Source organism: Acomys russatus, chromosome 10 (assembly GCF_903995435.1).
Source record: "Acomys russatus chromosome 10, mAcoRus1.1, whole genome shotgun sequence".
Lineage (NCBI taxonomy): Eukaryota > Metazoa > Chordata > Mammalia > Rodentia > Muridae > Acomys > Acomys russatus.
Genome location: NC_067146.1, coordinates 10,310,948 through 10,334,708, shown reverse-complemented (window position 1 = coordinate 10,334,708; position 23,761 = coordinate 10,310,948). Strand labels below are relative to the sequence as shown.

At 48.9% G+C, this 23,761-nt stretch overlaps 1 protein-coding gene across 1 annotated transcript in view; it reads right to left on the bottom strand.

The window, feature by feature from the left end:
- Positions 1–6,920: 6,920 nt before the first annotated feature.
- Positions 6,921–23,761, bottom strand: part of Plxna4 (plexin A4) — a 454,818-nt gene continuing 437,977 nt past the window's right edge. Inside the window, exons 26-32 of the mRNA XM_051151763.1 lie at positions 21,854–21,957; positions 21,206–21,305; positions 19,528–19,718; positions 18,174–18,343; positions 14,361–14,573; positions 9,341–9,491; positions 6,921–7,136 (exon numbers count right to left, since the gene is read on the bottom strand). Coding sequence (XP_051007720.1) covers positions 7,041–7,136; positions 9,341–9,491; positions 14,361–14,573; positions 18,174–18,343; positions 19,528–19,718; positions 21,206–21,305; positions 21,854–21,957 — 1,025 coding nt within the window. The 3' untranslated portion in view covers positions 6,921–7,040. The remainder of the gene's footprint in view (positions 7,137–9,340; positions 9,492–14,360; positions 14,574–18,173; positions 18,344–19,527; positions 19,719–21,205; positions 21,306–21,853; positions 21,958–23,761) is intronic.

The following is a 23,761-nucleotide window of genomic DNA, read 5'->3' as shown; positions in this document are numbered from 1 at the left end:
CCTCACCCAAACAGTCACATAAAGACCCCAAATCTCAAACTGCATTTTAATTATTTTTTAATAAACTTTATTCTATATTACAAATAGTTTTTTTTTGTTCTGAACTGCAAAATAGGAATGCCTCATATTTACATACACAGGTATACAATTAATTATAACAAAGGTACAGAAGCTCGCCTTTACCAAGTTACAACTGCGCTCCAATTTAAATAGCATAGGTTTTCTTTTAAAAACTTTTTTAAATCTTTATTTTTTTTTTTAAATCTTACTAGGATATTCTTCTTTAAAAATCAAAACCAGAAGACCCTCTTTTTTTTTTTTTCCAGAGATCCCATCCACCTGTCCTTGAGGCTCAGGGTAACACTGCTGTCTAACTAAAGGTATATTTTGCTTTCTTCTTTCGAAGGGTCAGTATTCAAGGTGAGAGTTTTGGAATAGAAGTGGGGCAGGCTGTAAAGGAGTAAGCGGTGAGAACAGATATGCTCTGTCCTATCTCTTTCAGAGGCCTCTCTCATCTCAGACTCACAAGACCTCTGCAGCTTCTAAACCCATTCATGCATCCATTTCTAGTATTCCTTTTTCTTTGCCCTCCTATCATTTGGGGCTTAATTCTGGGTCCTCTGACCAGGCCAGAAACCCTTGCCCCCTTCCACACCTCAGCTCTTGGAGCTATTGTCTGTCTTTTGTGGTACCTGGAGTTGCTGGTTGCTATGGTAACTTTTCAGGACTCTGCTGGAAGAGACAGAGACTGTTCCCTATATGTGAAGTGGGGAGGAAGGCTGCATCTACTCTTTCCTTCCCATCTCAGGCCTGGGGACCTGGTTCTAGCTCAGAGTAGCTAACTCAGGACTAAACTAGGACCACGTGCCCCAAGGACACCAGGCCCAGGCGGGGAGAGGTATGAGGAGGGTTGATCCATTCTCAAGCCTTGCTATTGGTTTCCAAATGGAAACAAGATTCTCTGAGGTAAACTAGCTTCTATTTTTAAAGAACGGAAGGTTTAATAAGCCAACAAGCTGACAAGAGTGCCAGAGAAGGGACAGGGGGATAGATGAGGACACAGTCCGTCTTCACCTCTTGTTCATATGGAACTGATCTCTGGGTGGAACAGGACTGTCCCTCAGCTCTGTTTGCTGAGCTGGTCTCTGCTTTAGAGTGTCTTTGGGGGTGCTGTTTAACTGTACCCTCTGTTTTGAACTCCACTTCCATAAGGGAGCCCTTCCAACATGTGCTTGAGTCTTGACTTTAAAGATACAAACAAAAGAAACAGGCAGAAACTGGCTGGTTGACCATCCACTTGTTTTCTGTGTTATTGGGGACAGGGAGCTTGGGTCCCCCAAACTGAGCTTCAGTGCAGTTTGAAGAAAGCTGAGAAGAAATAGGAGGGAGTCAGCAATTCCAGGGGCAACTGAGAGAGCCAGGACTGGATAGGAGTCCAAGGAGGAGGGAGGAGGGGGTGAGACTCCTCAGCCAAAAGCCCCACCACTTAGAGCCCTCGCCATCTCTGCCAGGAGCTAGACCATGGCATTCTTTTCACTCCTTGGGAACACTGTGTTCTGCTCATCTTTCTGTTAGCCATCAGTCTACTCAAGGGATTCCAACGGGACGCTAAGGAAGACATTCTGTCTTTACAGTGAAAGATTTAATTTTTTTTTAACTCGGATGTTCCCTCTAATAAAAAGCAATATTATTGAAGAGCAACGACCTGCAGTAGTAAAACAAAAAAGGTCTCTCCTAATCTTTGAAATGTTTCCTGCAGCCACTGCTTTCTAAATGGGAGGGAGGGTGTGTCCCCCGTCAGAGCACCAGGGAAAGCTTACAAGGCCCCAGCATCCTTCTTGGGAGCTGCTCCTTCACCTCCACCTGCAATGGCACCTCAGCCACTCTCTTGTAAGAGTGAATGAAGCTTGAGCTGGTTCTATGCAAAATGCCCTACAGTGAGCCAGCCAGCGATGAAGGAGTGGGCTCTGTCTGTCCAAAGGTCAGGGGAGACACACGGGTATTAGAGCCCTGAGGATGCTCTGCCTGGCCTGCTTAAAGTCCACGTGCAGGTGTTTCTGGACCCGGTTCTTTACTAATGGGGGGGGGGGACTTCCTCCCTTTCACCTTTAAGCTCTCCTCATCTGCTTGGAAGTCACTGGGAGAATCTAAAAATTCTGCTTAACGCTTCCACACAGACATTTTACATCCACACACAGACTCCCCCATTACTTCGAATTCTTAAAATATGTGGCCAAAAAAAAAAAAAAAAAAACCTAATGGATTACAAAACCCCAATCAAATATCCCACATCCTTTGTTCCAAAGGGACGGGTGGTATAGGCAGGGTCCCCCTGTCCTGAAAGGATGGGAGCAGACCCTTGATGTGGGTGAAGAATGAGCAGGTAAGGCCTGGGAGGAGCCAGGATGGCCAGCTACCTGGACAGGGTCACCTCGGCTCACTCGTAGAATACCTCTGAACCCCAATCTTCCTTTAGGAGCTTGTTGGAACAGTCACTGGGTGCTAACCTAGAAAGGGACATAAGTGTCTCTGAGTCGTCCACCTGCTGAGCACCTCTCGTGCCAGTCACCTCTTGACTTATGGGGTTCTTTGTGAGGAAGAGGGAAAATTTGTTCCCAATTACGATAATGTTGGCCTTTCTCAAGATGAAGCTTACTCGCTGCTTGGTGAAGTCCAAAGCAGAGAGTCCTAGGATGGAAGACGGAAGGGAGGCTCTCTTATTTATTTAAAAACAAGAGGTGCTTAGGCCAGGATGAACCACAGCCGCAGCACCCAGCATCTCAGAGAGTGGCAGAGCCTTGCATTGCAGAGATCATTTGGGAAGCCACTGCTTGAGGATCCTCTAGTGGAGGACCCACAGGGTGCTGGCTGGAGGAAGGAGACCCTATCATTCAGGGAAGCAGCCAAAGCTGGGTTGAGACAGCCCTCAGTGCTAACGGACTAAAGTACTGAGCACTGTATCAGATTCAGTACTTGGCTTTGGGGAGGTTCTTTGTACAGGAGGTTCAAAGAGGAACAGTGGGGTGGGAGGGCAGGAATGCTAGCTGCTAGGGTAGGGCACAGTCAGTAGACAGACATGCACTTGGGTGGGAGTATGGGTGTGGGGTGGTACATGATGGGTCTTAGGGATGGAATGCTAGGGTGGTAGATGTGCTGGGCACTATACCAACGGGAGCAGGAGTTAAGCCTGGGAGCACAGATTTTGCCCGTTAGCAGCTCCTGCTTCCTTGGGATTGTCCTGGAGACTCTGCCTTGAGCTGCAAGACTCATTAAAAGTATTTTTCCAAATGTGGCCACTCTCAGGCACTCCAAGCTCACCCTAGGGCTGTGAACTCCTGACATGGAGGCTCCAGGAGTTGGCTTGGCCATGTATGTTGCACAGGGTTGCAAAGTACCTTGGTCAAGGGGAATCTCTGAGAGTTTATCCTCTGTCCCCAAGTTTAAAACTGTATTGAAAGAAGAAGGCAAGAAAGTATTTTTCCTGAGGAAGTAACTGACACAAAAGCTAACTTGACTTCATGGCACTAAGAAACATTAAGGTGTCTCCTTACAGGGAAGGATGAAGACATGACCAGACCATGCCCACACCTAACGAGACAAATGCCACAGAGAAGCAACTGACCTGCAGATACCTTCCTTGGTTTCTTCTACGGATTCTTTTCCATTCAGGACCCCATCGATTTCCCTGCTCCCTGCTAATCTCCCTTCTACATTCAAATCCTCTCTTGGCCAGTCACCGTGGATGTGTGATCAGTACCATCTTAACTAGGGGTGCAAGAGCAGGATGCAGAGGTGAGGTGACTGGGTGGTGAGAGAAACTACTTATTACCCCAAACATAGCCTCTGAACTAATTCTAGAAGATAAATAAAGGATCCACCTTCAGAAGATCTGCAACACCCTGCAAATGAACTCTGGATGGAGGACGAGGCACCACTGTACCACACAGCCTCCTTTCTCTGACTTAGTTCTCTGGTAGCTGACAGACCATCCAGGTCTCTGGCTGCTAAGAGGAACTAGAGAATCCTAAGGGAGGGTTGGACAGGAGTAGCTGGGAGGATTTGGCAGGTTTTGAGACAACATTGCTTACCCTTGCTTTTAAATGCATCACACTTGCACCAAAAACAAACAACAAACAAACAAAAACAAAAAACGAGGAAAAAAAAAACATCAAATGGAAGAAATGCAAAGTGAACAAAGAAACAAACAGCAAAATGAAAGATTTTTTACAGGCAGATGGGCCTTGATTTCTGAGTTCCCCCCCAAGCAGGCCACAGGGACTTCCTGTGAAGTGCTAGAAATAACCTACACCACCAATTAAAGTAAACTACCTACCCAAAGCCCCCATCACGAGAAGCGAGGAGACCCAGGGAACTTGACTGTTCTTGCTTCTTTCTTCCTGATATGTGTATTTCTCTGAGGTGTTTGAAGTTTTGTTTGTAACAAAAACAAAGAAAAAAAATTCTGTACCGACAAAATAATAATAACAACAAAATCACCCAGTTTAAAAAAAAAAAAAAAAAAAGCAAAGCCATGGTAACAGTCTCTTTTTGCTGCTTGTTCATTTTTCTCTAACTGTGCATAACTTAAAAATCAAGCACATTCACCCATGCATCTAGTCACACACACACAGCTTCCATCCCGCAAATCTGTATTAAATAGATGGGTGTCTCTCTCCTTCCCAGTCCTTCATATGTGCAAAAATACCTTTACAGCTGAGATACTCCCTCAGCATGACCCCCACATGCACCCCAAAGCCTGCCAGGTCCCGTGGCCTCATGGAAGAAAATGATAATCAGTGATACCCCACATCTCCCACACGTCTCCACCTGGCATTGATTTGCCAAAACCTTTGGTTTCTTTTTTGTTTTGCTTTTCGTTGCTCCTCCCCACTTCCAATGCCTCTTTTCCCAACTTCCTCCTCCTGTTGGCTAGACTGGAGAGTCTGCCATTTGTCCACATTCACGCCACATGGGGCCTTCTTCTCTGGGTTGCCAAAGTTCAGCCTCGGTAGATACCATCCCGACTTCCTATGGATGGAATGCTCATACCGCACATATGAACACTCAGTGAAGTATCCCAGAGCTGAAGGATGGACAGGGAAGGGGACTGTCTCAACATCCTCCTACATGGGTCAAGAAATATTTCCACATTTCCTGCTGATTCCTAGGTACCTCCCCAACCCTGTTCCTCATATGCAAAGGGGCCCATGCTCTTAGAGGTGCAGGGAGACACATGGACTTTGCTTGAAATGGTATAACTCCTTCTCCTAGTGACACTCATTTTAGTGATGGACAGAAATGACATGTGATACATAGAGGATAAAGGAAGGCAAGATGGAGGAGTGCTATTGACAGCACCTTCTCCAATGCCTCTCTGGTCCCCATGAATGTTGGACAACAACAGACGAGAGCTGCCAAAAGAGATTCTTGCTTATGGTGAAGACTGGATCACTCACTATCTAAGATCCCTTCAAGATTATAGGTTCCCAAGACCTGCTAATAATAGACCACCTCTTGTCACAACCCCTTGTTACATTTCCAAGCACACATTTGCCTGACTGGCTAAAACACATTGGCATATCCGAAGGTGGAAAAACACGATGGAGACATAAATGCTAAGGCCGTGGTTAGTGGTATGCACTGTTCTCCGTATCCAGCCAGGTCCCTCGCTTGCCTCTCTAGTTCCTTCCAGGCACAAGCTGTTGGCTGAGGCTGGCTGGCATCTTGCTTTGTCTTGGTGAGGCTGTGCTTAAGAGCGTTTCCTCCAATGATGACTTCGGAAGGGACGAGGAAGAAGAACCACTGAAGAGACAGCTGAAATGCCAAAGAAACAATTCCCACAGAAGTCTGGACAGTCTAGTGACAAAGTCATCTGCATAGCAATGGCACCAGATTCTGCAGGAGGGACAAGGGCTGGGCTGTCTGCCCTGGCCTTCCATGGAGTCCTCAAAGACAGTGGGGATGGAGCCTCGGAGACAGCTGGAGGTAGAATCTCCTAGATGCACTCTGCATGTCATGGTGGATGTTGGTCATGGTGACAAAGGAGCATGGAGTTGTCTTTGCTAGACAACACACAAGGCTCTGGCAATGGACCTCTGAAAATGATCAGGATGCATCTGAACTTGGGCTGGGTGAATAGAGAACAATAAATGTTGCCTCTAGCACAGATGATACTCTCTCTCTCTCTCTCTCTCTCTCTCTCTCTCTCTCTCTCTCTCTCTCTCTCTCTCTCTCTCTTTCTCCATGTTACATTTCTGCTATTAGGAACCAGATTAGATGATGTAGGAACATCTCCATGGTGGGACGTGACAGTTAGCCTTCCCCTGTCTGGCTTTTCACAGGAAGGGGAGGGTCTGTATGGACACTTGGAAAGCCCCCAAGGACATTGGAAGGGGACAGAAGGCCCCTGATAGAGCATCTTTAAACTTCTACTGGTCCCCACTCCAACATCCATAGGAAGCAAGGCCTTTATCTCACAGTTACAAAGCACCCAGGCCTACTGCCTGCCCCCTTGTTGTTGTTGAATATGTAGAAAGGGAGATCCAAGTGATGTCTCCTACTTCAGATAATACTGAGCTCACAGCTGCTTCCTGAAGCCAGGTTTTGGACCACAGAAGGGAATTCTCAAAGCAGAAGGCGAAATAGCAGCATAGAAATGTTCTCTGTCCTCAGCTCCTCATTCTTATCTCAGCCCTGCTGCTGATGCATGGGGCTGGGAGCAGCTGGGAGGGAGAGCATTGCTCTGAGATCTTCTGGCTCCTCACCATGGGCCTGGCCATCCCTGGGCTGACTGTGGGTCAGAGACGTGGTCCAAACGCACTGGCAGAGCAACTGAAGGAGGTGGGATGCCGGAAGGAGGGAGAGACGGAAGAGGCAGAGAAAGGAAAGGAGAGATGGCTGGCCACGGCGCTGCTGGGAGGGTGGGGGGTGCGGGTTGCTGCTGATGCCTGTCGGAACTTGCACTTGGTAAAGATGATAATCTAGACTGAGGCACGGCTTGGTGTGTCCCTCCCTCCAGGGTGGCCCTGGAAGGACAGTTCTCAGCTGTCTAAACTCATGAGGGTTATGACTTGTTCTAGTTTGTAAGCCAGTTTCTGCTTTCCACACTGGTCATCGTGGTCCAGGGGTCCGAGAATCTGTGGAAGGATAAAAAATGGAAGATTACCCGTCTGGGTATGTGTACCCGTGTTTCTAGGGAACACAAGACAGTGTGGATGCTGTCAGGGCATTAGTGTTCCTGCTGCTACTGCTATGGCTGTGTAAGCAAGCAGCCTGAGTGACACGGGTAGGGTGAGGTGAGAGGCATACGGGCACCCATGACATACACTATCACATCTGGATAACATGTGCATTCCATTGTCTGTGAGAGACAGCTGGCAAGAAGGAGAAGCTTTGCGGCAGATGTGTATGCAGAGAGTCACTGTCACTACAAACTCAATGGCATCTGAGGGGAACCACAGCCAGAGCAAAAGTGGGGTGCTCGGGGGAGGGGGGAGCAGGATGTGCTTTTCTGTTATTAACAAATCCTACCTTTCTTTCTAAAATAAGGAGGTACTTCCTCAGCAGCTCCTTGAGGCCCAGATATCTACATTTTAGAAAGACAGTTGTCTTAACTTTGGCTGTTAAAAGCCAAATATCCCTGAAGGAATAAGGTTGTAATTTGAATTGGTAATTGGCACACAGCGGCTAAGGTCTACCAAACCCATTTCTGAGGTCAGGTGCTTGGCAATGATGGGTGACTGTGGTGTCTGTGGAAATATTTCAGCACTTGCCAGATTGAGTCTTGGCTCTGCCAGTTGCCAGCTGGGTGATCTGGGGTGAAACATGATTTCTCTGAAGGATCCCCATCCCTACTCTGTAATCTACATCTGCTTTGCTTGGGTGCAGTAGATAAAGCCAGGCCAGACACATGTGTACCCTAGGCACAATACCGGTTCCACAGGAGGCACCAGACAAGCAGGGTGGGATGCTCTCTGGTCTGAGGGTCAGGGATGAGGGTTGGCATGCAAAATATGCTAGCTGGGCTTAGGGAGACTTGGAGGCTCCTTGAGCTTTGCATTTTGTGACTAGTTAATGCATTTTTAATTGGGGACATCATGCTAGAGTCACCTACTGAGTTGGCCAGGAATTGTCCTTTACTGCTGTGATACTAAAAGTAGACAAGTGTTTCTGCTAGGTGAAAGGATGTTCCTTTCCAAGATGAAGCAGGAGGCTTTCAGTGCTGTGCCACAGAATATTCTTATTAGTTTGCCTGCCACAAACGGGTACACCTTTCCTTGGACCATAACCGGTCTGCAGACTGGTGGCAGGGGTCTCTCTCCTAAGGGACTCATCGATGCTTCCCATTAACATGAGGGTCATATAATATGTTATTCGGGGATGGAAGGACACTGGGCACTCGACCTGCTGTGGTCCTTTAAGAGGGTTCTTGAACTTCTCTGGGTGACAAAACTGTGAGGAAGAAAGGAGCCTGGGCACTGGCTTTGGTCCCTAGTATTACCTTCTGTTCCAAGAAAGGTGCTATGTTCAGGATCCTCAACCACTTGGTCTGCACCTATACATCTAAGCGACTCCCATAGCACCTTTATATTAACCAGAAGAAGGCACCCCAGTGGTGTTTTCCAAGTAGGGTACACAACATGCTTCCCATACCATTCTATTCTGGTTCTGTTCATCCCCTTATGTTCATACATTTTCTGTCCACCTATTTCACTCTCTTCTATTTGACCCAATCCTATTCCATTATTTTTATATTCTGGTCTCATCTGTTCTACTCCACAGGATGACAAAGGGTACTCTACACCCTATGCCATCCACAAGAGTGAGGAAGTCTTTGCTCGAAGAGAATTAGATCAGTGAGAAAATTAAAATAATTAAAGGAGGGAAATTAATGGAGAGAAAACCAGCTAGATCTGATGGGATACATTGTATTCCTAGATACTCTGAAAGGTTGAAGAAGGAGGCAAGTTCCAGACCAGGCTGGCCTCTAGGGGCACAGGGTGAACTCGACATCAGTCTTGCTGATTTATGGAGACTCTCTCAAAATAAAAAGTAGTAGAGCCCTTGCCTAGCATGTGGGAGGCTTTGGATTCAGTCCCAGGGCAAGAGTTGGAGAGGGGAAAAAGTGAAACATATTTTTATATCTGAGAAGAATAGAAATTGGTGCAGGATAAATGGTTTGGATCACCCTCAGTGCCCATTTCAGCCTCACAATGCTGGCCCAGGTCTGGCTGGTAGAATTTCCCAAACAGATGCATGGAGCTGTTTCCATCCATGAAACATTCAAATACCGGCCCCATCTCTGTCTACATAGGTGCTGGCATGGCAGGGCAAAGCTTACCTCCTCGCTGTATTTGCCCACGTAGGAGAATATCTCTGAGAGCGCACTCATCATATTGAACTCATTCATGTGCATTCGCGACTGCTCGGCCAGGTACGCATTCATGTCCTGGTCACTTATTGCTGGCATCTTCCCAATGTCTGAGTAATACCTGTGAGGAGCGGGAGGCAGAGAGGAGCTGGAATCGTACACAGAGAGCATACCAGAGGCTTGGAAGCTCCAAGTGGCCAGAGCCTATGCTGTGACCACCTGGGGCTCATGGTAGTGTCCCATCTGGGCTTCCATACCACAGCCAGGGAGGACCCTCTGCAGCTCTGATACGGGAGACAGAAAGAGGAGGATAAAGGAGGAGGGTAGACAGAGAGGAACCAGGAGTTGCAGGGCTTCTGTCTGGAGCATCTACTTTGTCCCCAGTTTCTGGCACAGGCTTCCAGTTTGCCCTGTGTGCCTCCCCACCAGGGCTGGAGCAGTTGCTCTTCCCTGATGGCCCATGCTCCCTGGAGGTTAGAAGAGAGAGGGGCGGAGGCTGCTGGTAGAGAGGGAGGCTGGCAGAAGGCAATCAGTCACTGTCACTTGCAGCTGTGCACTGCTGTCAACTGGTTAATTAGATGCCAGCATTTACATTTTTAATTTCTGCAATTTGACATTTTATGCACCAGACCTCGAAGTTCCCCGCCAGAGGAGAGCTGCACAGTTTCCTAATGAGGAAGTGAGAGGTCCCTGTATCCCTAACACGGCCACTTTCTCATCCTCTCTAATGTGCCTTGGGTTGCCAGTGGCAGGAAAAGAGAAGAGGTTACTGGGAAGATAGGGGAGTCACTGGCAAGTCAAGAGGCCCTGTGGTTGCTGGCCCATGTTACACTAAGACCCTGGGCTGCAGGGATGCAGCCATCAGCATAAGGAACCAGGACAAGGAAAGTGAGAGGAGATGCCAGGACAGGGACAAGGTAAGGCAGGGGAGGTGCTGGCATGGTGTGTAATGTGATGAACCCCAGAGCTCCAAGGCATAAGGCAACCTCCATAGTCTCAGCGGCGATATTCTGTGTCTTCCTTAGCTTATATCCCTCACTCTCTGTTCTGACAGGGTGCTCCTGCCCTATCCCCTCACCATTCCCTTGACTGTCACCTGTCCCCAACAGTGCCCAGTACTTGGGAGACAGGCTGTCAGAAACGGTTCCTTAGGGCTCCTCAAGCCATCGGCTCTAGGCCTACAATGAATGACAGCTCAATTTGTGACCAGAGTCTTCCCAGGCAGGCAAGGGCTGAGACGGCTGCTTGCCTTGGGCCACCGTCTGCAGGGATCACCACCGCATCTCAAGGGAGGGAAGAGGTAGGGGAGATGACATCTGGTGTCTGGCTATGGAAGCGGGTGGTCAGAGGGAACTCCTGTGTCCTCAAAAACCCATTCCCAGCATCAGACACAGTGCCCACTGCCTGTTGAGTGGATCATGCTATGGTTGGCAAGGAGGTCTTGGCCCTTGGCCTGCTGTCTAGGTAAGAATAAGGCAAAGGCTGAGTGATGAGACAGTTCAGGAAGCAGCTTTGAAACCATCTGGACTTCTTTCCTATCTTTCACAACACTCTCTCCTGTTCCCTTTCTGTCCCCGGAAGCCCATAGCCCTTGCATCCTTTTCCTGCTTCATTTTGGTTCCTTCGCTCCAGAAGACACCATTCTTTTCAAGTCAGGCTCCACCCCCAAACACTCATCTCAGGGTTTGGATGAGTTAGTGATGTTTCAGGTGTGAAAGGTCCAGCAGGTGTCTCTATTCATTGCCACTAATAAAACTATATCTGGATCGAATAAATGCCAACATTCCGTTTTACAGCAAAAGCACAGAGGTTTCACTGGTGGGTCCAGACCTTGCCATTGCCAAGGAGATTTGTGCCACTGTGCCCTCACAGATCCTGTAACTGCTACGACAGACAGGTTCGCAAAGGAAAGGTTATCTTTGTGGCCCCTATGCCTGAGAAGCCTGGGCAACACTTTCTCTCACTTTCAGTACTATGGTCAGCAGCTCCTGGAACATAGCTGCTTCCAAGGCTTTAGTCCAAACAGTTCTACTCTGTCATCCGTAGAAAACTGGAGCCTCTGAGCAGGAAGGAAAACACAGGTTCCCACAGAGAGGACATAACTGTCAACAGAAGTGAAGGCCCCTGCTGTTCCTGTTACCGGGCTGTGAAACTGTCAGGCTTCTTACAAACAGCACAGGTTCCCACTGCTGCCTTCATGGTCCCTGAGGGGTATAGTAGCCTAGACTAGAGATCATTGTCTACACAGTGAAAAGACCTTTCCCATGCCATGAACAGAAGATGCTCAACATCAGTCTCTCGCAATCATTTGCCTCCTGTGGTGTACATGAGTAATGCCTTTCTCCAAAGAGAATATTGGAGAGAGAGAGAGAGAGAGAGAGAGAGAGAGAGAGAGAGAGAGAGAGAGAGAGAGAGAGAGGAGAGAGAGAGAGAGAGAGAAAGAGGGGGGGTAACAGAAGGATTGGCAAAATAAGAGTGGAGAGGGCAAGATTGAGGACTGGAGCCTTCTTATCTGAATCTGCTGGCAATCTTCTCCCTGATGTGACATCAGGTCCCCACTATGTGGCCTCATCTTTCATACTCCTCTTTGCCTTGAGGAAACTAGACTGGACCAGGGCATATCTGTAGCCTTCTACTGGCTCCCTGGTGGGTCAACTGCATGAGACCTTGTCTTTGGAAGTTCTGGATGGGTGGAGGCAAGTGGTCACAGGTTACTGCCTTTCTGCCTAGTTCTCAGCCCCAGGCTGCCTCCTGCTAAGGGGCTCTATCCTCTCTGCAGGCCATAGCTAATGTTTCCACCCCCTGCCAGCCCAGCCCATAGCTAACCAGTCGTCCCACCCCCACCTCAGCCTGGCCATGACCCTCATGGAGTCTTCTCTGCCATGCATAGCATACAATTGCTTCCTTCCCGCTCCTGCCAAGCTGGCCTTCATGCTGGGACTTCAGGAGCAATGCCTTATCGATTGTTAAGAATGCAATAAAGCCCTGACAATGAACTTCAAACAAGTGTTCTCATCAGCTGACTGCACATGAAGAACAGAAAGGTCAGCCTTGACCCCCTTTTTGAACCTGCGGAATTTCTGCCTACAATGAGGCCCCTTTTTACAGAGCCTCTGAAAGTCTCCAAGCTCTCCTCCTCCCCCATACCAGGGCTGGCCAGTCCTGCCAACCTGGAATACTGGCTGCCATTTGCTCTGATAAGGAGGGGCTGGGTCCCACGCCTGGTTTCAGTTCATTCCCTTTCCTGAGCTTTGGCCAACTTATGTGGCATGTCAGCCTCTGGGGACCACATATCAGAGCTCAGGGAGTTGCTATTCAGGGAAAGGTCCTGGCTTCTTCCATGTTCATGAGTCTTTTGAAAGAGGCTGGAAGGAGGCTTCCGCTGAGTATTATGGTCAGAGGACAGACATGCAGACAGGAAAGGTATCTTGAACCTCATGCTCTGACGTCCCTGAATGTAGCTTTCAGGGGCTGTCCTGAAGGGAAGCCTGATGGCTCCAGACCCAGCAGAATGAAGGCCTCGCTCCTCAACCCACCCAACTCCAGCTTGTGGTTATTGCTAGACACTCAGAAGTGAGAACCGCAAGGAGAAGGGGTCAGGCCCAGTGTTTTCCACGTGCCTGATACACCAGAGCCCACAGGTGTATCAGTGTCAGCTTAGTGGGTGAGTACATGAGAAGCTAGCTATCCAGCCTTGCCTCGGTGCTGCTCCCAGGGTCAGCTTTACTTCAATTGTCCATAACTAAAGACAGGGGTCTTGATGACCACTGGGAGCTATATGGCACCAAATCTATTTGGGCTCCTTAGAAGGTGTATTTGAATGTTTACAAATGTCACCTTCCTTATGATATGGTGCATGTCACAGATGTCACCACCACTACCATTAGAAGATTGTAAATGCATTCAGTGTGTGGCACACCCTGGTGCAGTCCCCAGTGAGCCAACAGCAGTTCCTTTCTACTCAGATCCTACAGACAAAGTCTGCACACAGTAAATGAGTGAGGCTCCAGTTGCTAGGGACAGCCTTGAGCTGCTCCCAGGTAAAGATCTGAAGAAAGCAGATTTCAGAGGATAACAGAGTGAATATAACCAGAGGGCATGATGCTCACATTGAAAAGGTTGTAATAAAGCCCATTCCTTTGTATAATGAATATACACATTGGTCTTTAAACAAACAAAAAATAGTGACAAAACAAAACAAAAAAGAAAAGTCAAACCAAATGAAGTAGAGCAGATCAGATACCACACTGAACTGTTGGGTTCTCTCAGTGAGGTCAGTGCAGCTGTCAACGGTTCTCAGGAGAGCAAGAGGCTCCTTTCCTTTCTGCCCAGACTTAACCACAGGCAAAAACTCAACTGGGACAGTAAAGATGGGAAGTTTTCAGGAAGTCACCACCACGACCATTAGAAGATGTGTAAATGCAGAAATGGAATGAAGGACTGGGGAAAGGTTGGTGGGAGAGTGTAAGTTATACATGCCTGCATGCATGTGTACTATGTGTATGGTATATATGTAAATGGATATTGATGACATGTAAACATGTGTACATATATACTTGTGGTTTTATGTATATACAGTGTATATGTATGTTCATGGTATCTATGCATACATGCAGTATTGTGAATGCATGGTGTATATGGTCTATGAATTTGTATGCTATATATGCTATGCGTGCATGCATGTGTAGTATATGCGGGAATGGTCTCTCTCTCTCTCTCTCTGTGTGTGTGTGTGTTTGTGTGTGTGTGTGTAAGAGAAGATCAGGGACCAGTTGCTAGGATCCATGCTATTCCATATGGGGAGGTTGGTCACATGGCAACTTCTGCTAGAGTTCTCAGTGCTTGCTCCAGTATGGAGGCCATGAGTTGAGGGTGTTCTGGCGACAGGGTCAGCTGTGACAGGGACTAGTCTGGAAGTTTTGGCCTGCTTGCAGGGGAGCTGCCTCTGCTCCAGCCACGTGCCCTCAAGTTTCCCTGGGGGCACACTCACCTCTCCACCCAGTTCTTGTAGCTGGGAATGTCCTTGGCATAGAGCAGCTTGTTGGAGGGAGAATCCTTGCCCAGCCGGTGCTCTGACGTGGAGCAGGAGTCCATGAAGGTCTGGGCCACCACCGAGAGACAGGCATCCGTGATGCTGTTTTTGTGGATGTCAAACACAAACTGAGGGTTCTTGATCATGTTCACCCAAAACCGCAGGGGCAGGCTGTGTGGAGGGGAAGAAACAGCTGGTCATGGGGGGATGGGACAGAGGGGTGTAGGCTGATGGAGAGTCCTGGGAAAGACCAGTGACTACGTCTCAAAGAGCTTAGATAGCATCTGGGACTGCCTGGGGCTGCCATGGGAGGTAAAGGGTACAGGCAGGGAAGTGGGTCTACTCAGCATACAAGAAACCAGCAAGATTGTGGGGAGGGCTCATCCAGAGATGTACACTGGAGGAACTTGAGAGAGCACAGTGCTCAGTTGTGATGTGGGACTCCAAACCTTCCTTTTGGCATAAGAGTCAGCCTATGCACATTACAAAGCAGATTTTAGATCTTTATTCCTATCTGCCTGATGCTGGGGCCATCCCTTTGGCGAGCTTTAAGAAATCTAGGTTTGCATCTATGGAAAGAATCCTGCAGGCACATCTGGAAGTGTGTGTGTGTGTGTGTGTGTGTGTATGTGTGTGTGTATGTGTGTGTGTGTGTGTGTGTCTGTGAGCACATGAGTGCCCGCAAGACACACTCAATGAGAAAGAGAAATAACGGGAAGTTGAAAGATGGGAAAGTAAACAGATGGAGAGAAACGCATGCGAGTATAATGGGCAAAGAATCTTAGCTACTAAGCTTAGAAGTGATTTGCCTACAAGGCTCTGCTTTAGACAGCAGGATGTTGGTCAGTGGCACTCTGGTGACTGGCAATCAGGTCACTGTTCACTCTAGTCCAAGGAGAACATAGCCAAGCACAGGCCTGTCCACTGTCCCCACCAGGGAGGGAATCCACATATAGAGGCAAGGAGATTGTCTCTATACACAGTGTGGCCTGATTCTGTAGTCACTGTGTTTGCTAGACAGAAGGCCTGCAGGAGGAGGACTGTCCCAAAGCCTCTTTGGGCTATGCTCTCCCTGACCGTTATAGCTCTGTGGCTCCCACCAGCCTGCCAAGCTGCTGGTAAGGAGGGGACCACCGTGCAGGCACAGCTTTCTTCTTTCTCTTTGCTCCCACCTCTTTGCCTCCTGCCTCTTCCCCTGATGTTATATTGTTGTTTTGGTGCCTGTGCTCACGGCTGGTGATAGTTACATTGCCTGCGTGTGTTTGGCTTGCCTCTTAGAACTTAACATCTTTGGATTACATCATTTCAAGGCATCAGATACAATATTTTTGCTCTTGTGCTATCTGCCAGCAGCCGATCTGTATAATACAAACAACAGACACTATAAACACAGGAAGACCTGACATTCAGAGATGCCAGTCAATCAACAAGCACTTATTACCGTATTTTTTGGACTATAAGACGCACCTGACCATAAGACACATCCAGTTTTTAGAGCAGTAAAACAAGAAAAACAGTAAAAACAGCAATTGGACTGCAAGGAGCACTCTAATTCCCCCCACCCCTACCCACCGCTTTTGGGAGGAAAGTGCATCTTATGGTCAGAAAAATATGGTAAGTCTCTACAGTGAGTGCCACATAGGCTTGGGACAGGCACACTGAGGTTTGCTAATATTCATCACCGGGAATCCAGGATAGGAAGTAGATGGAATGATAACACATGGGTACAGGGGCTCACAGCAGCTTCTCAACCTCCATAAAAGGTGGTCATGGTCTCTGGGCTTGGAGCTCTGAGTAAGAGGCTCAGTTTTCCTTCCAGTTATTTCTCCTGTTCCAATCTCTCTGGGTTTTCTTAAGTCCCAATCCGATGAGAGGTGCTGGGAACCCACAGGGTGGCAGTAACTGATTTTGCCTGTCCCGTAAGCCAGCAGGGAGGCAGGTGCGCCACACAGTAAGCAGGGGCACCATTGAAGCTCCTGTCTAATGAAATATTAGCATGTTATTAACATCTGTGGTGATGCTCATCTCCGGCTGATTGCAGCCACTCCAGGTAAATGAGAAGGAGTGCTATTTAGCAGAGAGCCTGTAGGGAACTGGGGAAGAAGAGGTGGGAGAGGCAGGCAAGCCACACCTTGAGTCAGGAATAAAGAGACAATACCCTCAGCGGGGACAAAGAACTCTAGTCCCCAGGCAGGGCTGATCATTTCTAACTGTGTCTTGTCCCGGGTGCCAGGGCATCAGGGCAGGGGCAAGAGATGGCCTTTTAAGGTCGAACAAGAAGGTGATGTAGTTCTTTCAATTGTATGTGAAGTGTGCTCTACTCCCCTGCTCCACTGTGAGCTTTCCATTGCCTGGTCCATGTCTCTGTGCAGCCCCTGCAACCTTGGGATGACTCAGAAAGGAGGCTGGCATCTAACAAGTAGTTAGTTATGTCTCCCTGGCCACCACCAATAGACAGGCTCGGTGGATCATCTGTCCCACTTGAAGGAGGGTGACACTAGATAAAGAAAGAGTCACTGTCAGAGCTGCCCCTCAGGTTCCTCCCAAGAGTCACACTGACAGGACTTAGAGGGCAGGAAGCTGATTCACCAGAGGCACATGATAGAATCCAGTTCTAGGGGGTCCTAGAAGGATGCATGGGCTGAGCCTCTTTGGGGGCTGGTGATCTTCTGTAAGTGGAAGAGGGAAAGATCATAAGCCATCCAGGAGACTAGCATTGACACCTCAGGCTGACTTCTGCCTCCTCAGTTTTCAGGTCCGGGTCCCTGGAGGGGCATCAGGGTGCCTGCTTGTGTTCTCAGCCTGGCCAGTCCTAGTCATTACAGCACTGGGTACTGGGTCTACACTGCTTTATAAGAAACAGCTGGGAAGAGTGGCCTGAAAAAGCACCATCTAAAGGCACCAAGAATCTGGTTCTAGGGAGTGAGACCAAACATCAGCTAGCTCTGCTGTAGGTAGAACTCTCAAGCAGGCCGTCGCTGCTCACGCCTCATCAATATTTACTGAGTCTCATTTCCTCAAGGTTCTGCATCCTGTGTTGAATACTGATGCTTGACCTTGTGGCTTCAGCCTCGAATGAAATACTTGCTCTATACAGATGGTGAAGAAGATACTGTGCATTCAAAGGGCAGTGAGGACTATGGTGGAGATGCTTGGAGTGTTGTCAGTAGTTAGAAAGTCCTGTGGCCTCAAGAGAATACAAAATGACTCTGGGCAGTTTTTGCAAAGGGGTTTGGGAAAGAGAAGATAAGCTTATTTCTTGGGTGGGGTTGCAATGTTCCTTCTTCAGTTGGGCGCCACCTGCTTGTGCCTCAAAACCCTATTGACCCTGTCCAACACATGCGTTTTCTGTGCTAGTATTTGTCTGTGTATACAGACAACTGTCTCTCTTGTCCCATGTCCTCATCTGCCAGCTTACTGAGGGCAGGGACCCTGTCTGACTAGTCTAAGATCCTCAGTATTGGATATAGTGTCCCACATGCAGGAAGTAGCTGGATGTCACAGTGCCTGGCTGTGATGGTACATGTTAACTTTTGCCGGTGGATTAGCGTGGTTTGTTGTCCGAATAACTGACTGGAAAGGAAGGTAAAAAGACCTATTAGAGAACCAGAAAGTGAGAAGATGGGCAAGACCAGAGGCTGGGGTTGATAGAGGCTCTGCTGGGAGGCAGACAGTTGTCCAGCTCAACTTCAGAAAAACTGCCTCCCTGATGCAAGCCTGGGTGGGCAGGCCGCTGGCCATCGCAGATGTGCTCTTCTCCTCTTTACTCACCAGTTGCTCTTCCAAGTGTGGCGCACGTGTGGGTCATGGATGCCGTGCTTATCAGCCTGCTCATCCAGGAAGTCAAACATGTACTTGATGGCTAGAGGGAGTGCAGAACCCCGGTGGGCTGTGCTGAAGATGGTCTCGAAGAGGTCATCCACAAACTTCTGCAGTGTGCCCTGGGGAAGGGGACACATGCAGATCTAGCTCAGCCTAGGCATCTCTGGGTCGGGGTGTGAAAAGCTATCCCGGAGACAGGGCATTCGAAGTCAGCGCTCCGCCCCTCTGCTAAACATGATGAGGCGGTGGCGGTGGGGAGACAACGTGCATCAGATCTCCTCCCTTCTCACAGGTCTCTGGCAATCCTACCTTTCCTCTGTGCACAGACTATAGACAGAAGACAGATGACAGAGCCCAAACCATCTTCCTCTCCCAGCCACAGGGTTAGGTTTCATATCTCTGCTGGTACCATTGTATCACTTTCCGAAAATGCTAATTGGCACTGGTCAGAGATGACCAATCCAACCTGCTGGTTCTGTTTGGCTACTACCCACCCTGGCTAATGATAATGAGCATCTGGTCCACACAGAGACCAGAGAACCCAGACTCTGAAGAGAAAGGCTAGAACAGCAGGCAAAGATCATCCCCAGAATCGGTATTAGAAATGGCTTTGGCAGAGCTATGGATACAGCCCCGGTTTCCGCTCTTAGTGATGGCACATGGCACCCCAGAGGATGAGCCGTTCTTCTCTAAGGAATACCGGGAGAATAGGAGTAGATGTAGCAAGTGTCTGTAACCAAGAAAGGGTGCTGAGGAGGGTGGGCATAAAACCTCAGATTGCGTGCTAACTCATGTCTGTTGGGATCTGCATGGAGTGACAGGTTGAGCCGGATCCTGCAGCTCACTCCTGAGGCATCCCTGGGCTCATGACATTGCCTGATGTGGGAGGGAGGACAACAAAAGGGCCTGCTGCACACTGGGCAACTGTGCTAGCAAGTATGTGTGTGTGTGGTGTGTGTGAGCAAGCATGTGTGCATGTGTGTGCGCACACACGTGTGAGCATCTGTGGAAGGCAGAGGGCAACCTCAAAGTGTCTTCCTCCATCCCTCTCCATGGTTTTGAGACAGGAATTTTGCTGACCCTGGAGCTTGCAGTTCGGCTAAACTGGCTGGTCTGTGAACCCCAGGCAGGTCCCGCCTCAGCCATCCCAGGACGAGGCAATCCAACTCAGGTTCTCATGCCTGCAGAGCAAGCTCTTTGCCAACAGAGCCATCTCCTCAGCCCTCAGCCGCAGTGTTTTCATGGCAGATGAAGGCCCTTCCTGTGGCCACACCCTTGCCACAGCCTGCTTTCTGCCCCATACCTTTGTGGCCAGTAGCCGCGTCAGGTAGATCTCAGACACCATCTTGCTCCCCCGGTCCCCCTCCTTCTGGTCTCCGTGCTCATGGTTCTTTACCAGATGCCACAGCTTGACCCCACTTTCCAGGTCAGGGGTGATCATGGGGGTTCGGGAACGGAGGCTGTCAGGGCTGCCCGTGTATCGGATCATGTTTTCTGCCAATACAAAGAGCACAGCAGCCCAGAATGAGTGAAACTCTGTAGTCTTTTCCCTAGCAACTCGCAGTACACTCCTCTTCCCAGCCAAGGCCACTGCCGTCTTATCCTTCTTGCCACTGGCTGGCTCTGTTACTTTGCCTTGGTGTGGTACATTCCCCGAAAGGCTTATGTCTTTCCTGCCACCTCTTGGAATTATCTGTAGCAAATTCTACACACTCATGCTGCCCCCCCCCCATTCCTGTACTTGCCATTGAGTGAACCCTTAATTATTCAATTTATAGAAATATAAGCTTGTACTTTTACACTTTTCCTTGTGCGTGCTCTCAAGCCCTGTAGTGTGCAGCCAATTACGTAGGAGCGGGTAGCCTGTCTGCCCTATGAGTAGTGGCCAGTGAGGGCTCCCAGGGTATCTGTTCATCACTGTCCTGCTCTGGGCCAGATCACTTCTTCTCTCTTACTTGATGAACCGCCTTCCTATATTTTGAGTTGTGGTAAAATGGGAACTGAATAGGCAAAGGATGATGTCCCACTATGCCCATGTGTAGCCTATCTGTTCACATTTTTATCATTCACAATAACTGATTTTGCCTCTTTTTCTCTTCTAATTCCGGCTTACAACAAGAATGTCACTGCTCAGGGTGATCATGTGTCTCCAAGCACTTAAGTGGTGACAGAACAGGGCATCTCTAGAGAATTGATATTATATCTAGTACTCTTCTCGCCTTCTCGCCTTCTTGCCTTTCATGCCATTGCATAATAATAGTATGTCCTTTACCAATCGCTTGACCTCTGTGCTTCTGAGTTATAACTTCCTAATATAAATAATTGAGGGAAATAATAATTATTTAATTCACTAGATTATTGTGAACTTCATTTGAGACGATGGGGGAAACTAAGACTTATAGACTGTATGACCTCATGAAGGTTGGTTCTCTCTCTCTCTCTCTCCCTCTCTCTCTCTCTCTCTCTCTCTGTGTGTGTGTGTGTGTGTGTGTGTGTACCCATAGTGAGCACACATATGTGTGTGTACATATATGGAGGCCAGAGGTCAGCGCTGAGTGTCATTTCCTAGGGGCATCCCTCTTGATTTTCGACACAGTACCCTCGCTCACCTGGAGCTCACCATTGGGCTAAGCTGGCTAGCCAGTAAGCTGAGCTACCCTACTGTCTGCACTTCTCCAGAGCTGATAGTACAAGCGCATACCACCATGCTTGGCAGTGTTACATGGGTTCTGGAGGTCGAACTTAGATCCTCATGCTTGCACGGTGAGCCCTTTACCAATTCAACTATTCCAAGCCCTGCGGTTCCTTTGCCTGCAGCTAAAGTACATGCTTATACCCCAGAGTAGAACCAGTTGCTGCCTCATCCTGGCTGTCCCTCCCAGTCAGCTGACCTAGTCCTCTCCCCTAGCCATTGAGGCCTGCTGACCATACCTGCTCAGGACCCTCCTACTCCCCACCCCTGACACCTGATAAGATCTTACCATATTTACTTGCTGAAGTCCTGGAGACTGTGGAATTGTTCACTGCATTGTAGGCTGTCACTTGCTTGGACACTAAAGCCACCACAGAACCATCTGGAACCTACAGGATAAAGACTTCTAAGGGCCTGGGCATGACAACTCTTCCCACTTATGCCAGGACATAATGACAAATTGAGACTGTCCGGGGCAATGAGGGGACAATTAGCACTCTGATGGAAATGTGGGCTTTGGTGCTCCTCCTTTCCCTTGATAACACACTACCACAAAGACCGGAATACTAGCTGCATTCTGTTTTGTGGCTTTTGCATGGAGCAACTTCTGGCAGTAGCTGCCCCTAACTTTTCCCTCCCTAGGCTTTCTGGAGATCATTCAGCCTTAGATACTCATGAGGCCTTCTAAGCAAGCATCCTTGGGGAATCTGCCACACCCTACAGGAAGCATGCATGTCAGCATCCGATCTCCAAAGAGGCACGGGGTCTCTGAGTGGGTGACATCAGCTCCCCTTGGGTCACTAAGGATCATGGACTGCTAGTGAAGAATACATTGGGGGGCTTGGTGACTAACCTTGAGTGGCTGTAATTTAAGACCTATGAGTTCCAAGGAAATGCTATCTACTTGGCCAGCGCCTGGCTCCCGTGGCCAGCTCACCTGGTAGTGGGCCACCGTGTTGAGTCTCTTCCAGTCGTTCTCAATCTTGGTGGTGATATCTTCGTCCTGCAGGATCATTCTTGCCCCACTTCCTTGTCTCCACTCTGCAAGGAGAGTGGTGGCAATTCAGAAAGGCCCTCCGGTCCCCCCCCGGGAGCATCCTGTGTGCCTCCTATAGGTATCACATAGGGCCATCTCTAGAACACAGACAGACTAGTACAGCACAAGTCTCCCAAGAGGATGAGTTTGGATGTCTTCAAGGAAGAGATGGCAGAGTACTAGTTCTGGCTCAAAGTTAACAGGCTAGGTCAGAAGAAAGGGCTGAGTATGTGGACATCACCCCCTGTTGTCCCCTGCACCTGTCTGCTGTGAGTGCTCAGAGCATCAGGAAGCTGTGCAGTGTGCACGGGTTGAACGAACTAGAACTCAATGGACACAAAGTGGTCAGCAAAGCACTGGCAAATGCAGCTGGCTCTGTCATGGCAGCCCCATTCACTAGACGTATGGGGAATTCCCGGGGCTGGCGAAATCTGTGCTGCAGGTTTACTTACTAGAGCCTTTTCCCTTTTCCCTGTGGTATGCCTTGAGGAAACATGGGTCATCCTTGGAGGAGGATAGGATAAAATATTTTCAGACTGTTCTTATCCCCCCTCCCCCAAACTTCCATCTCCACAAAACTGATGTGGATAGCATCCATCTTAGAATCTAGACAGTGCGCAGGCGCGCGCACACACACACACACACACACACTCTAACTCCCTTTCCCCCCACTCCAGTATCTACACCCCAAGACCTTGCTGATAGATCACACAGAGGGAAGGAACTAAGACCTCACTTCTCATCAGCTGGAAACCTCTGTCCTAATAATTAATTAGCGTAGATCACACGTGGAAAGAGAAGCATACATTCCAATCTTGAAATAGACACATGGAAGTATATGTGCATGGCAGCTCTCCTACATGTGCTCACACACGTGAGTGTACGTACACATGGATACATACCATTCCCATGAGCACACACCCGAAAGGAATAGCAGCCTCTTAAAGTCAAACATAACATGCACCCTGGCCACATAGCTGCTGCCAGACCTGTGTTGTACAGAGCCAACGGGGCTTGCTCACAGTGCAAGCAGATAGATACTGGCATCCTTGCACAACAATGCCTACCTGGCCTGCCATGGCTTTTTCCCCATAGGCCACAGAGACACATGTGCACATTCCCTGCTTTGTTTCCCTCCTATCAAGGCTTCATCTCCCCTTATGGCCCCATTTGAGGCACAGAAAATTCCATTTCTTCTTACATCATGCATGCTGTGGTTAGAACTTTTGACTCCATCAAGCATGGGATCCGGAAGGGAAGCATCTTGCTCTGAGGAGGAGCAGAGGGGCTTCTGATATCCTAGCCCAGCCTTGCTCCTCCAGAGCATTCCAGCTACCTAGCTTAGCACTGTGCAAAGACTCAAAGGGATGGTTCAAATATGGCCTGTTTGCTCACTGGAGTGGTGAAGCCACTGGAGAAGCCACCTCTGAGGCCTGTAGCTGAATTCTGTTGGAATTGCTCATGGTGACTTGGGCCTAAGACAGATAGGGTGACGTGCGGGAGGGAAGTGCTCTGTGCAGTGCCTGATGGTGGTCCCTGTTTCCATCTGTCACTGGACTGCGCTGTTGCTTTTTGCTTTGCTTTTTAAACTCCCACCCTGGGTCTGCAAGCTCTTATGCCAGAGGAAAATGAATAGCTCCCTTCCGGTCAGGCAGCTGATTCCCAGGGCCGCGAACCCCCATGAAGACCAGCTGGCTTGAGGAACGTGGCAGTGGGTATCTTCTGCTTGCATGGTGAATGTTATTTGGTGGAGTCAGAAGCTGTGTGGAGGGCATGGGGGGAGGGCAGCACAGGGGAAACGTCACGGCA